Consider the following 15,530-nt stretch of genomic DNA (forward strand, 5'->3'; position numbering starts at 1 on the left):
AGGCAGAGAATATGGACCGATGCCCATTTTATTTGGTCACTTTTCAGATCTGAGCTGCATTTTTACACTGCATCCTGCTTGTTAAAGTTGCAGCAGTTCAGCGTGAGGTTTTGGATCACCTGGCCTACCCCTAACCCGGATTTATAAATACTGGATTTAATAAGCAGCTAGAAACCTAGGAAACAAGTCACAGCATGCCCATTGTTGGGTTTTTAAAAAAAAAAAAAAAAAAAAAAAACCTTTATTTGACAAGAAAACCCAAAAAGTTATTTACAGTAGTTTTTTGCTCCATAAATTTCATTGAGGATTCTTCCTTTCCCTTTGTTGCTTCACTCTCCACCGACGTCCAAGCCCAACCAGGAGGGGCTTCACCATCAAGATGCCAAACAGGATACAGCTCTGTGGTGCCCATGCTGGATGGAGCAGTGCCTTGTGGGAATTGCAGTTCTCTCCCTCCTTTCAGTTACATACACCAGCCCCAGCGCTTCTCAGCCCAGTCCCAGGAAGTTTTGATCTTCCAGAATGGGGCAGAGAGGAAGGAAAACAAGAAGGTGAGAACTCTCCACTCCCCAAGAAGCCAATGGTTAGGCCTGTCCCTTCTAGGATGGCCAGGAGGTAGCGAGCAAAGCCAGGTTCACATCCTCCATCCAGAAATAGATGGGCCTGGGGGGCAGGGGCGGGGAGGAGGAGTAGAAGATAGACAAAAGAAGCCTAAATTGATCATTGTTGTCCCTTCCCAAGAAAAGGAGAAAAAAAAAAAACCCCACACAGCTCTGCAGGGAACATCACTATGACTAGAAACCCCAGGCCAGGCAGCTGCCTGGTGCACTGCAGCATTACCTCCCCTAGGAAAGGAAGCGGTCAGGACAGTCAGGGTGCTTTCCCTCTCTTGCACCCTGTGTGGTCCTTTGTACCAGCACACAGTGGGTGAGAGACACTAATCAAACCAGTATGGGAACATCTTATACCCACTGTTCACTGATGTGAAGGACCGCACACAGTGCAACAGGAAGTCAGATCTCTTGACTCATCTACGGGACATGGGAAGGGATTTCTCCCAACTGCTGCAAGTTGTATTGCTCCTTCTCATGGGCCCCATTTTGCTCTAAGCAAAAGGTTATTTAAAAAAAGGGGGATTCCCTGCTAAGCCACCACTTTTCCCTTCACAGCCCCAAATCCCACAATGCACTGCTCCCCCTCCATTGCCCACAAGTTCCTATCCGCATGAGCCCCAGGCACGGATGCCAATCGTATCCTGCTGACATTAATATCACTATTCATGCAACATAATAATTAGGCTAACAACCTAGGATTAGTGTTTCTCAAGATAGATATATAGGTACATATATATCGCTATTTAACTTACATTTACAGTGAAACAGCAATATTAAACATGGGGATGTTCATTCAACCCACGTTGTTCCCATTTCTGCAGGCTCCAAGAGTTACTATTCAAATGAAAGGTGCACAGCCTGTAACTCACAGCTATTTGGATTCATAACTGCTCCGCGTGCAGTTTGTGGCCCATGCCACCCTCCCCCTAACCCTAGACTCCCATTGGCAACTCAGACTATTCACAGGGCTACATAGGTTTTTTGTTTTGCTTTTGTTGTGGCCACAGAGAGATTGCAGGCTCAAAGTGCACGAGATCCTGCCCTGTGCAATAAGCCAGCTGGCCACGAGAGGTCACCATTGCTCCACCAGTGTGGCAGGAACTACATTCAGCATGATGAAAGCAAGGATTTGAAGATTCCAACCAGCATGTGTTTCATAGGCAGTTTGTTGTTAGCACATCACTAGCTTAACCAAGACTCTGCTTTCCAGGGAATGCCTCATGCAGGCTGAAAATGTTACAACAGCAAGAGAACAAGCAGGCAGTCCATGCCCACAAAGATTCCCTCTTCTGCTGGAAAGAGGGTATTACAAAAATAAAAAGTACAAGTTATTTCACAGTCAAGATTAATCTCCAACCCTTCCCCACTCCCCCACTGAAATGCCCTTTCTTCTGCTCTTGGTCGGTATCCTCCCAGGACATATGTACATTCCTCTCTCCCTTCCATGATATGAGGTGCACGTCTACAGCAGGAACGCAAGAGGAACAGGGAAATGGTGAAGTGTTTACCAAAAGGGAAAAAAAAAGTCACAATCAATCAAGAAATGTTTTCAGCAGATAAGATTGCTGAACAGCACCTCAGAGATTTTACTGGCAACAACAACATTAGGGGGGTTTGTTTCTTTCAATGGAAAAAAAAAAAAAAAGCCACAGATTTAAGTTTTCCAGTTAGTTTGATCTTTGCCTTTCCACAGGCTCTCCAGGGCCACTCAAGGCTCTGCGGCTAAACTCTCCATTCACAAAATATATACAAGGCAAAACAAAGAGGTGGCCCAGAGAGGTTTAGGGGAAAGTCTTTTCCTCCTCAGGTGTTCAAAACCCAAAAGGTTTCTCACCCCCTTTAGATGCAGTTTTGGCTGGACACTTCATTTGTTTTTCTCCCATAAAGTCAGCAGGTTTTTCCAGAGTCTTACACAGCAAAATAGTCATCTAGTAAGAGGTCAAGACAGCTACAAAGCTCTCTCCCCACAACAGCCACTAAGATCCTTCCAAGGAGCCAGGCCTACCTCCTTTGGGCACCTGAAGAGAGGCGATGTCTCCAACACAATATAAGAAACCCAGGGTGCAATCAAAGGTGCGAGGGATGCTTGACAGCTTCCGAACATCGTGACAATGAAAAGGGTCACGTGTCCCTCCAGATGAAGATGCTGCAGTCCACAAGGGCTGCTTTGTGGAGGTCCGAATGCGGTCAGGCTCCTTGGGTCCCCTCCTGGTGGGAGAAGGATGTGTAACATCTGGGATGAGGATCTTCACTGCCGAGAAAAACAAAAAACAAAAACAAAAAACCCACCACCACCTTCAGCCGGCAGACGCCAAACCCAACAAAGCTCTAGAAGACAGGAAGGGTGGACAGACCCAGCTGGAGCCAGCACAGAGCAGGTTATTTGGAGACTGGGGCAGCCTGGGGTTCTGTGTGCCATAATGGGGGCAGCTGCCCATTCTGCCGCTGCGATTCCAGCTCGGCCGCCTTCTGCAGCGCCACTTCCACCAGCAGCTGGAAGCTGCTGAAGTCCTCTCCGAAAAGCTCGGGCGGTGTGGGTGGTGGGGTGTTAAAGAGTCCGTTGGTGGGGCTGGCCGCGTCCGTCCTGGCCAACAGCGCCATGGTGCTGCTTGTTGTGCTCAGCTGAGCCTTGGGGTGGGGGTCCAGCTCCATCCGGGGGAAGGGGGGCTGCTTCTCCTGCTCAGCCCCATGGGTGCTCACCACGGTCAGGCTGCTGGCCAGTGGCTGCGCGGGGTGGCAGATCACCTGCGGGCAGACAGACATGGACAGCACCTTGGGGGTGGCAGTGGCAGCAGCCGTAGCGGGAGCCACAGGAGGCATCACCAGCACCCCAGAGCCCGTGGTGGCCCCACGGGGCAGGGCCACATCTGCGGTCTTGCCCCCTCGGCGAGAGATGGTGAACTGGTTGGGGTCCTTGCCGTCCTTGCGCAGCATGTCGGGGAGGAGCCGCCGCCGGGCATTGATGAACCAGTTACAGATCTGGGGAGACAAATCACAGCTCAGTCAGATCGGCTGCCAGCGAAGCCCCGTGGGGGAGAGGCCAAGGCACCATGGAGTCAGGCGGATTAAGAACGCCTCCTTGAGGAGGGAAAGAGAACAGCAGAGTCCTCAGCCATGACAGGGACGTGGCTGCCCTCCGGCCTGAGCAATGACATCTCTCTAGCCTTCACTTGCCCCAAGTCAAGCAGAGAGGCGTAAGCTTCCCTTCAGCACCACCCTGAGGGAGGGCAGGCTGAGCTGCTGCCATCTGCCCTCCTTCCCTTCGAGTTGCTGATGCTCCATCTCAGACCTGCCTGGGCTAAGTGCTCCAGGGGGGCCCAGGCTGCTCAGGGGAGCTGATTCACCTGTTTCCTGGCCAGCATAGCCCACTTTGGGGCCTGGGCCAGCTCCATGCACAGCTGGGAAGGCTGTGCTACTTTGTGCTGTTACTCTGCTGCCTCAGGGGCAGGGATTTAGGGTCCGTTCCCCCATCCCGTGTTACACTCTGGCTCACGGTAAACTTTGATATAGGCCGTGCTGCCCCCGTCAGTAACTCTACAGCAGTGATTCAGGACACCATTATAACACTTGTAGCCCTGCCTCAGACAAAGCTAGAGCCCTGCTAATAAAGGGTGGTTCAGGATGGCTGCAGCTAACACGGCTCTGGGCCGCTGTGGGGAAGAGGCTCAAAGGTCCAGTCCTGCTCCCAAAGCCAATGAGAGCTTTGCCATCCATGCCAATTGGCCCTTTGCAAACCATGTCATTCTGAAACCTGTAAGAACAAGGTCATTTGAACTATTCTGGGAGAACCACACTCACTGCAGTCATCAGAATGCACAAGTTTTCCTGTATGTCCCTCTTCAAAATAAGCAGGAGGAGGGGGGCAGTAAAGTCCAACTGGTTTGGCTCAAAAGACCAGATGTGCCCTTGTCACCTGAACATGTCTCCTACTCTGACGCACTGCCCAGCCAACCCAGGGCAAAGCTGAAAGGGAGTCTTCCAAGATTCTTAACGTGCTTTCCTTGCTCCTGATCAGATCTGGAGAATGGATTGGAAGTAGAGGATGCAGCATTTTGTACAGGGCCAACTTGTGCCAGAAGACTCACTCTAGCTCAATGGGCCCATACATCCCTGATCTGGAGACAGATTTCCTTCACGTAATGCAAGGGCTTTGCTGAACACAGGCAGATTAGTGTAACATTCTTGCCCGCATGGACGCAGGTCAGCAACACTCAGGCATGGAAGAGACACTCCTCCACATGACTGCTGTTAGGGCAATCACAAGCCAAGACTCGCCTGTTAATACAATGTTGACAATGTGGCTTTTAACAGTTATAAAGCTTTAAACTTTTTCAATCTCAATATCTACAGTCAATGAATAATTGTCTGCCCCCTCCCCCTATTTCCCATAGTTGTGACGATTTAAATAGATCAGAGTTCTTAAAAACAAACCGATATTAATCCATAAAACTTTAATTCTGCCAAGTTTATTTATACGATGCCTTTCATCCCAGCACACTTCTCAAAATGTATATATGTAGGAATCATTTATTATATACATATATACATACACACACACACACACACCCCCTCTGAAATATGGCCCTCACTGGGGTGAAATGCACACCAACTCTACAGCTAAGGAGAAGTAGTAAAGATGTGTTTGCTATTAAGGGTTCCCATTTCTTTACAGAAAGATAGCCCTTTCCACCCTTGATCTAATTAATACTGCAGTGCACTATAAAAGTGGTACTAACATATCACCATTTATTTTGCCAATTAGCAGAATTATGGTCAAACTCTCAAAGGAGCATTCAAAAAAAAAAAAAAAAAAAAAAAGTGCACTAACTGAGCAAGGCTCTGTGGGTAGATGTCTGCAAGCCCCTTGGAAATGCAGCTGCCATTTATTCGATTTGTTCTGCAATGTATATCAAGATCTAAAACCAATAAAAAGCTAGATGAAAATCCCTGTGTTCTACATAGAAAACAATCAGAAGAGTATGAAGCAGACAAAGTGACTGATCTCTTCCAAATCAACAGCTGTGCAAAATATTCCCCCTGAGGACAGAAAAGTTACTGCAACTTGGATCACTATTATCAAGAGCTTTGTATTTTTTTTGGACTTTCAGACAATAGTTTGTATCGGACACCCTTACAAAAGTCACTATTTCATGTCCTACAGGCCCCAATCTTGCAAGCTGTGTAAGAGCTCTCTCTGAAGTTCTGCACGCGGAAGACTTAAAGGATCAGAGTGTCTCTAGATTCTAGTTTGATTTTCTTAAAGGGCCACTGTCAGAAAAATCATAAGCCCCGTCCTATCCCCTGCTCCCACTTAAATCATAGCAGGACTGGGACCCATCATTGAACACCCACACTTTTTAAAGGCTATGAGCAATGATGTAGAGTATTCAACAGAAAAAGACTTTAAAAAAACCTATTGACTTTGTACCATTCATCTTGTTTGTTTTCCTTTAGACATGTCACCCGAGAGGGGAATTTTCTCTTGGCTTTACCAGGATAATTCCAGGTAACAAGTTAGGGTCAGATCCTCAGCGGATGTCAATCTACACCACTTCTGGAATCACTGGGGCTCTGCGGAGTCACAGCGGCTGAGGATCTGGCCCTTAACGAGGTAATTAGAGTGGTTATGTTCTGTTTCTAGTCAGCTGCTCTCTGTGCGTTGGACACTAGCACAAGGCTGTTGTGTGCCTGGATTCACACCATACAGCATGGCTTGGATTAGACAACACACACTTCAAGAGAGCGTTAGTATCCAGTAGGTTTTGTAACTAACCAGCTAATGCAGGGGCCAACCTTAACTACCCCGTTCCCCTTTAAAGGTAACCCCCAGCTTATTTTTAAGTAAGGCCAGTGTTTTCCCTAGCGCTCGTTCTTTTGCGATTCACCATTACAGCACATAGAGAGGTGGGAGCTCGGCAATCACCGACTGTTTCAGCACTTCAAACTATGGCCAGAGACGAGCCAAAAGCAACAGCTCCCCCTGAAGTCCTTGGGAGTTACAGGCGCTCAGCACCTTTCAGACTCAGACTCAAGGATGGATGGATGGATGGATGGATGGATGGATGGATGGAGTGTGTGTGTGTGTGTGTGTGTGTGTGTGTGTACACACACTTCTACAGAGTAGGCCTGTTGGGTTCCTCTAGATTTGTTTGTTTGGGGGATGGGTAAGGAAGGAGCCGGTGGGGGGTGTTAAGTCAATTTCAAACTCACAGGCAACAAAGCTTTTGTTGAATCTGCAGGTTTCCTGGGACCAGGCACAACAGTCTTATCTACTTTGCAAAAAGTTAAGAGATACATGGCTTCCTGGTTTCCCTGGAGACCAAGCACTGCTGCTCTCACATTCCTTGTCTGCCAGCCACTGGCCCCCGCTCTGAGAGATGGTGGACAGAAATATATAATCACATGCACTGGACTGGGTGGTGGCTGGTACTTAACCCTGATTTTTAAGAGACTCTAAGAGCCTGGGTGACTGGCAGCAGTTCAAATGGAAATGTCAAGTCTGAACCTCCAATGCCACCTCCGGGGTGCATTCAGGGCTCACTCACTACGTTTCGTTTTCTCTGTGACTGCAAAGAGAGAGGTTTGCTCAGATCCTCCCCACACCGTGAGTCACTGCCATTGTGACAGATTTTTGTTACCAATCTGCTTACCCGTGGGGGGCAATTTTACTGTGACTGTGACACCATCACACCACGATGGGCCGGGGGGGGGGGGCGCTATCTCAGAGCTCTCCCCCCCACACACCATGGAACGGACATGTGGGGGGAAGGCGGGAGAAGAGTCAGTGGAAGTGACAATGTTAGTACACAAGGCACTGCTTTGGGGCACTTACGCACTATTTGATACCCTTTGTATTATTATTCCTACATCCCAAACTTATCAACTATGTCTGCACGAGAAAATGATAGCCACTGGCCCAAGCACCCCGAGCCAGCTCCATGGGCTCTCTAGCATCATCGGAGCAGCTGTAGGGTTCCCAAAAATGAAAGGGAAGAGAAGTTTAGAGAGAGTCACATGCTGAGTGTACGTCTGCCCTGCTGCGAGGGGGGTCAGTCCGCTGTATCAAAATACATGGCCAGATTATCCAAGTGTTGTGCAGAAGCTGCACACACAATAATCACAAGTGCATGCGCAAAGCAGGTTACTGTGCACATCCAAATGTACAGCGAGGACATCCAGGCACGTGACTGTGCCCTGAAATTAGGTGATAACTGGCACTTGGTTTATTTAAAAAATCTGGCCTTTCAGTTTTTAAATAATAAAAAACAAACAATAATAAATCACCTTTAAGACTTGAGAACCTTGAACTTCCAGGTTCTGTTCACCAGCAAGTTATAAGTGAGACAGAAAACAAATAATATTAGCTGAGTCTTTATAGGGACAGCAGCAAGACAGAGCATAACAGCATAATCTTGGCTTCTGATCTCCCACTTAAGCAGGGTCAGGCCTGACCGGCAAGTAGCTGGGAGTCACTGAAGGAAAACCACAGCACCTACAGAAGGAGTGGGGGCTATTTGGTAGGTGGCATTTTTCCTCTAAGCCAGCACCAGTACACTGGCTCCAAGGAGCTCTGTGCTACTGGAGATGCCATCTGTAAAATGCTATTCAAAAAAATCACAGTTAATCATCACTTGCTGTCATTAAAGATCCCCAGCACTTTTCACCAGAGTTGGGATATTGAAGGCAGCACCACGACCAGATTCCTGCTGGGGGACTTGCACTCTGTCCACATTACAAGAAATAAACACCCATCACCATCCTTTGGTTTCTTTTCTCTTTGTCCTACAGGGTTATGCAGCATTGCTCTCCTCTGTTAGACAGCTGCCATATTCCACCTCAGAGGGGGCAGCATTTCAGTGGTAGATGAAGGAATCCCAACATAAGGCTACGTTTTTAAATGCTTTGGAATCTGTGTTTGGAGATTAGCTATCGAAAAGCAAGCCCTTGTGCTGCTCTGTTGCACTTAAGCATAGATGTGGATGGCCCCAGAATTCATCCCAAATATAAAGAGCCCAAAAGAACACGCAGAACAGAGTCCCCAGCAGAGGGGGCCACAGGGTGTTCCCCAGAATAATTAGATGGGGGATAGACAGCTTCACATGTCAAATTGTCCCGTATTCTGTTAAAAGCAACAGAGTCCCGTGGCACCTTTAAGACTTAATAGATGTATTGGAGCATAAGCTGCTGTGGGTGAATATCCACTTCATCTGTTGCTCATCCTGCAGCACAGGTAAGGAGGGGAGGGTGCCTGCCTCCACCGCTGGTTGCAGCACAGGTCAGCCTCTCTGGGCCTGGCATATGGGAGCTGCTGCAGCCGGCTCAGCCTCTGCCCCAGCACAGAGTGACCCTTCCCAGAGCCTCTCACCACCCAGACCCTGCTGATCTGGATGCTGTCAGGACATCCCTAGAGAGTCCAAACCAACAGGGCTGGAGTGGCCACATCTCACAACCTAGCAATGCTCAAACTCACCCTGCAGAATGCCCCCTCCACTATGGTTTGCCACAGAATGCACAAATCAAGCCTTCCAGGGGGCATGAAGAAGAAAGTCTCACAGAGTGGCACAGTCCGGAGAATACTCATGATGCTGGGACATGCCAGCCCTGAATGCGCTTCAATATCACCCAGCAATGGGCTTTAGCTCTGTTAGATGGGATGGGGGGAGGGGGGAATCCTATAATCCAAGTGTGGGGGCTGGCAGCCGGCATGCCTTAGCTGATCTCAATTGCCATCATATCACAGAGGGAGACAGGGAACTGAGAGGGACCCAGTCAAACAGCACCTTGAACTGCACCCCAAAATGACTGAGAAATCAGTGCTCAGTGCAGAACAGGCATTAATGCCCCAGCCGCCTCCTGCACTAGCCAATGTTTGCCTTCAGATGTGCCTCACGTGGATCACTCCGCAGTGACCCTGCGGGGATGACCAAGACATGGGTCCCCATGACACAGCCCACATTCAAAAGGAGGCATTGTAATCTTCCAGCCATGCACAGATGGACGGAGAATTGCTCTGGGATGCTGCTGCTCCCCATGCCAGTTTCCCTAAACTAGGTTACTGTGATGAAACCATCACACTCATTCTGATATCGGAGTCTCTGGAGTAGCACTCTGCCCACAGTAACTCCCCAGCTGCGCTGTGTCCTCTTCTAATAGAGTGGGTTCAGATTCAGACCAGGTGTGAGCGGGTGTCACTGTACAACACCTCAGCTGAGTGGCTGCTGCAACTAAAGTCTAATCACATTTCACCTGTGTCTCCCCTCCCCCCGTTAAAGTCTAATCACATTTCATCTGTCTCCCCTAGCAAATCCACCAATTTTTCAAAGGCACTATTTGATAGGAGTACAGGTAGCAGCATCTGCCCTTTCACTTAGCACTCATGAGAGCAATGGTCCAGTAGCACTGGCTAGAAAGACTTATAAACAAATAGGAATAAAAACCTCAAGGCAATTTTTGTAAGAGTAGAGGTTACACCCAGTCCAAAAGGACAACCCCGCCCCGTTTACAGTTTTGCATTGTGGTTGCACTCCGCTGCCCCAGAACTGGGCTGCAGATGTTGGGGTTATGGAGCACTCTGGGGTCTTTCAGGAGGAAAGGTGCTGTATATGTAAAAATAGCTTTGCTGCTTAACCTCTCTGCCTCAGTTTACCTCTGTAAAACAGGCCCCCTAATACCTACAATCCATCTCATGAGAGTGGTGCCATGATTAATGCATTACAGTCTGCAATGTTCTTGGAGATCTTCAAATAAGTTCTCCTTGTACAATACAAGTGCAAAGCAGTTTTCTGCCAAATATTATTAAGCAGTGCCAGGTCCCAACCCCCCGTGCCATGCATTTAACTTAACCCCCTTTGGTCACCAGAAATACATCCTCTTGGGGGGGATAGGAAAGGTCGAGAGACATTCTCACCTGCAACACAGAGAGGTTGGTCTGTCCAGACAGACTGAGTTTCTCTTGCTCAGATGGATATGCATTGAACCTATGCTCATAGAGCCAGTCTCGGAGGATCTTCACCGATTCCTTCGGGAGGTTCCCCCTTCTTTTCCTCTTGTTCGATTGCAACAGGTCCTGAGAGGCAGTCCCATCATCTTCTCCGAGGTCGCTGTCTGACATGGTGGAGCTGCCTGCAGACCGCTCCTGGTTAAAGCCTAGCGGAGTGAAAACAAAACAAAGCACAGGTTACACCACATTCCATTTTGTGACTGGCCTGATGCAAAGGGGTTCAATTACCAAGCAGTCTCTCAGCTGAGCCCTGTTTTAGGCAGAATCCCAAAGATCAAGATGAAACCATCATGTTCATCCTAGTCCCATGCAGACCCCAAACAACGACTCAAAAGCACTGCACCTCCATCTCCTTCTCAGAGAGGTTTATTGCCTTGTATTCCCCCTTCCCTTGGTAACCTGTTCACGTTCATAATATAACCCTTTATAGGCCAAAATGTGAAATAAACAGAAGCTGCAGGGTGATCTATACCTCTGAGCAACAGGTCATTTGTTCAGATGCCTAACTTTAGCCCCCAAGGCCCTGATCCTGCAGATTTCACATGCTTAATGCTAAGCACGGGCCTAACACTCCCATTCCCCTGGGACAACTCAGTGTGTGGGGTTAAGCACACCTGTAAACTTTTGCAGGATCAGGGCCCAGCACCGGCCACTTTAAGAAAACAACACAAAGCCAACCATGCATGATGAGTGTCCGGACTCCAAGAATGTACCGAACTCCTGTTAGTCAGCCTTACAATTTAAAGATGTGACAGCAGTTAGAAGAAATACCCTTTGATCTTGCATATAATTCGAGGTAAGATTTTGAGTATCTAACCCCCTCTGCCTACCCTGCAAAGTGTTTACAGAAGCCCAGTGGCACCCCCTGAATGTGTTCATCCTCTGCAGAGCGCAGACATGAGAACACTCGAAGTTATTGCTTGGTTTGCTTTCCACACACAAAAGTCTCCACGCTCATTTACTACTCTCCCTTCCCCATGCAGCTGCAGACATCTTTGTTAATTGATACAAAAGCCCCACCACAACCCAATGGGCAAAATTCAAATTCGCCTAAGTTCCTACAGTCAGTTCGTTACCCTTCCCAGCCATGTGGCAGAGTTGGTCTGAAGATGGCATTCAAAACCTCGGTGCTTGTCTCTGCTCCCCAGCACGCACGCACACAACAAAGCAGATTCAAGTCCATTGAAATGCAAGCCCCTTCCTCCCTTCAAGAGGAGAAAATGGCAAAGCTGTCTCCCTAATTAAAAAAGCAAATGGATCCCTGTCCGGCTCCTGCATGCAGCCCTGAGTGGCCCAGGGATCAGGGGGAGCTGCTGGCTACGTGAGAGACAGAGAGGCGCTCTGTTGTGCTCCGCTTCAAGGCACTCTGTGACTGAGCAGGGATGGAGGAGGTGCTGCTGTTTCCCTTTGGCCCTCAGCTGCCCAGGAGAAGTGCGACCCAGCCCAAGGAGAAATCCAAAACACCCGGGGGGAGGGGGGTTAATATCATCAGCAGATTTAAAACACGTTGGTTTGATCTAACTTTTCCCCACCCCTTCCATGCAAAACCCCAAACACTCTGCAAAGCCGGGTTTTCAAAAGTTCAACATCTTCTCCAGCCAGCGGCGAGGGGCCGCGTCCTAGCACAAAGGGAGTTCGAGTGGACACACCAACTCCCAACCAGCGAGACCCTTCAGACCCCCCCCCCCCCCCCGGAAAAAACTTCTCTACTCCGCTTGGATTCAAAAGAGAGAGACGCACAAAAAGGAGATATCACGTGTCCCATGTAAAGTTCCCCCTCTTGGTAAGAGACAAAAAAAAAAAAAAAAGTCAAAGCAAAATCAATCCTCCCCCCTTTTTTTCTTCAAAACCTGAGTTTTTAAACAACCCCGCAGATCTGGGTGTGGGGAAGGGGCTGGATAGTTTGGAAAGTTGCGGGTTGAATCCCGGTGCAAGGCGGGGGAGGGGGAATTCCCCCTTTCTTTAAATCCCTGCCTCTCTCACACACACAAAACAAACTGGGACTCCATGTTTTCTGCCTGTTACATCTGCGATCTTACCCCCAGACCTCCTTCTTTTTCTCCTCGGCCCTTCCATGGCATAGGGAGGGGCTCCGCCGGGTCCAGCTGCACCCCTCCCGGGGTGAAAAAAGGGGATCCCCCCCAAACAAAAAAAATCACGCCCAGAGGGGAGCAGAGCTCGGAGGGCGAGGCAGAGAGAGACGAGAAAGTTTCTCTGTTTCTCTCCCGGAGTGACAGATGCCTAGACAGAGTTCTCTTTGTTCCAAAAGAAACAGGAACTTGCGCGGTTCCCCTCCACCCACCACCTAACCTCTACCACCCCCTTCCCCAAACTCCCCCCCCCCCAGCTGTCACTTTACAAGCTCAGCAAACAACAAAAATTCCCCGCAAACATGGATTGCTGAGTTAAGACGGGTCTGGGGCGAGAGACTTGGAGATCCAGAGGGGGTAAAAATCAGCAAAGAGGAAAAAAGACCCTGTTTTTTTTTTCCTGGGGGGAGGGGGGTGCTGTGCAAGCGGATCATTCATTCAGGGGGAGGCACGCGGTCGGGTTTGCTGGTCCTCCTGAAATGTTGCAAGAAGTGTGATCAAACAAAAGATCCCCCCCCCTCTCCATAGTTCAGTGCTTTGAAGGTATTTTTCCCCCCTCCCTCCCCCCGGTGCCTTTTCTTTTCAGGACGATGCAGGAGTTTCTGCAGAGTTTGGCGGCTTCCTCCAAACCACGAGGATGGAGGGGAGACTCTGCCCCCCACCTCCCGTACGTGGGAGCCCGATGGGCAAGCCACGCTTCGCCAGGCACAAAGTTTGCCCGAAAGACACGCAGCTCCCAAACTTCCCAGACTTACTTTTCCTCGTCGGTTTCATGTCCCCTCCCGGGTTCAGTCCAGCTCCGGGCAGGAGGGGAGTCCGCGCAGCTGACGGGCGCTCCTGGCTCGGGGAGGAGAGCTGCCCCCCTCTCCCTTTGTGTAGCCTGCGGAGGCTTTTAAAGAGGAGGGGGCTGGGGCTGGTGGATGGGTCTTTAATACCTGACACGCTGCCTGACAGCTCCGGCTGGAAACCACCTCTGGGGCTTGACGTCAGATCCCCCCTTCCCAGGGCTGGTTCACGCACTTGGGCGCACAGTTTTAGGGGCAGCAAAGCAACCGCAGGCAGTTCACCGCCCCCCCATGAGATCTGAAATGTGGGGGAGGGGATGGGAGGAAGGGTGGGTGGTACACGGCAGAGAATCTCCTCCTCCCCTCTCTGGAGAATGCAGAGGGCAAGTTGCAGCCTCTAGCCTGTGGGAGAGGAACCCACGAGCCCACTCGTGTAGCTGCTACTGCCCAAGTCTCTGTGCAGAACATTATACAGATAAAACCCTGCAGAAGAGCAGTGTAAGCACAGGAGGTGTGATTGTTAGCTGGCGCCGAATCCGGACTAACTGCACTGAAGCTCACCCATGTAAACTAGCTTGAGAGGAGGAGCTCACAATGTTACAATAATACCCACCCTGTGTTTTTGGTGCTTAGTTTAGGCAGATCGTGGGCAATTCAAGCTGTATCTATAGGGTTGTTTTTAATGGGAAACATTTCTTCCCAAAGCATGCGCCAAACTTTTCAGCCCGGATTTTCCTCCCATCACTTCTCAGTTAGGAGGATGAGGTCTCCTGGAGGCCCCGATTCAGTAATGCACATGCTTCATGTTAAGTACCGCAGGAGTCCCACTGACTTCAATACCATTAGCCATGCGCTTAAAATGAAGCATCTGCATAACTATTTGCAGCAGCAAGACATTTAAAGCAGGAGAAGCTGACAGCAGCAAAACTGCATCAGGCAGCTTCCTTCATCTCTAGGCCTATCAAGGCCCCAATCCTGCAAGGGAATCCATGCACTTCTTTTGATGTCACTGGGGAGCTGGGTGGAGCAGCGGTTTGCCTTGTTTCAGGAGCAAGGCCTAACTTCTCAACAACAAATTCAGGGACAGAACCTTGCAATAAAAGTTGAGTAAAATCTCTCTCTATATAAACAGATCTTTTTCTTTAACTGAACAGTAAAGTCCTGGCGTTCGGGTTAGCTTTGTCACTTTCTATCCGTTAACATGGAAAATCAGAATCTCTGTGTGTAACACTAGATTGCATTAAAATTAAAGGATTGTTTTAAAAGAAAGACCAATGGCAGGGAGTCATTAGCAAAGTTGGGGCAGGGATGATTTTCTTTTTGTAAAAAGTCAAGAGTAGGCACTTGTTAGTCATGGATGTTTGACGGGATTATGGAATGGAATGTGGATATGAGACCTTTGGATCTCACTTCTACCGGAGGTCTGTGACAGCCGTCAGGGAGCCTGCAATGCCCACATTCTCTCCCTGGCCCAGGGGGAGGTGGGTAGGACTGGCGAGCTTTGGTGTTGCACTCCGATGGGGATGGCGTGGAGGGGCTGATTCATTGTAGTTATGCTGTTCCTGGGTTATTTGATTTGTTACTTGGGTAAATGATGAGTCTGTTTACTTATTGTGATATTTTTAAAAGATTGTCAAGGCCCCCAGAGTATTGGATGGGCATTCTCTCATGGTAGCTTAATAAAAAAATAAATAGAGACCCAAAGGTGAAGAGATCAATCAATCAGATTAAGGCTATGTCTACACTTAAAATGCTACAGCGGCCCCGCTACAGCTGTGTTGCTGAAGCACCTCAGTGTAGACCAGGGGCAGGCAACCTATGACATGCGGCACGCGAGCTGATTTTCAGTGGCATTCACACTGCCCGGGTCCTGGCCACCGGTCCGGGGGGCTCTGCATTTTAATTTAATTTTAAATGAAGCTTCTTAAACATTTTAAAAACCTTATTTACTTTACATACAACAATAGTTTAGTTATATATTATAGACTTATAGAAAGAGACCTTTTAAAAACATTAAATGTATGACTGGCACGCGAAACCT

General features: G+C 49.0%; 1 protein-coding gene across 5 annotated transcripts; it reads right to left on the bottom strand.

Moving 5' to 3' along the window:
• Nucleotides 1-218: 218 nt before the first annotated feature.
• On the bottom strand, nucleotides 219-13,927 carry TGIF2 (TGFB induced factor homeobox 2). 5 transcript variants are annotated; one of them, XM_054046306.1, is made up of 3 exons: nucleotides 13,640-13,927; nucleotides 10,522-10,760; nucleotides 219-3,593 (listed from the first exon to the last, which is right to left on the bottom strand). In XM_054046306.1, exons 2-3 carry the CDS (start codon nucleotides 10,723-10,725, stop codon nucleotides 2,994-2,996), a joined length of 804 nt encoding a protein of 267 aa, XP_053902281.1. In that variant the 5' UTR covers nucleotides 10,726-10,760; nucleotides 13,640-13,927; the 3' UTR covers nucleotides 219-2,993. The 5 variants fall into 5 exon arrangements, with proteins under 5 accessions (XP_053902281.1, XP_053902279.1, XP_053902278.1 ...); XM_054046304.1 differs by having other exon boundaries at nucleotides 13,460-13,927; XM_054046303.1 differs by lacking the exon at nucleotides 13,640-13,927 and adding an exon at nucleotides 12,654-12,855.
• Nucleotides 13,928-15,530: the final 1,603 nt, after the last annotated feature.

The sequence above is a fragment of the Malaclemys terrapin genome, chromosome 12, assembly GCF_027887155.1.
Source record: "Malaclemys terrapin pileata isolate rMalTer1 chromosome 12, rMalTer1.hap1, whole genome shotgun sequence".
In the NCBI taxonomy this organism is placed as follows: domain Eukaryota; kingdom Metazoa; phylum Chordata; order Testudines; family Emydidae; genus Malaclemys; species Malaclemys terrapin.

Excerpts from the sequence above, each read along its gene's own strand:
- TGIF2 (XM_054046302.1), bottom strand. The coding sequence starts at position 11,730 with ATGCCATCTTCAGACCAACTCTGCCACATGGCTGGGAAGG. Across the intron at positions 10,761-11,690 it reads CTGCCACATGGCTGGGAAGG|GCTTTAACCAGGAGCGGTCT; the intron begins GTAACGAACTGA and ends TCACTCCGCTAG. Across the intron at positions 3,594-10,521 it reads CCAACCTCTCTGTGTTGCAG|ATCTGTAACTGGTTCATCAA; the intron begins GTGAGAATGTCT and ends TTGTCTCCCCAG.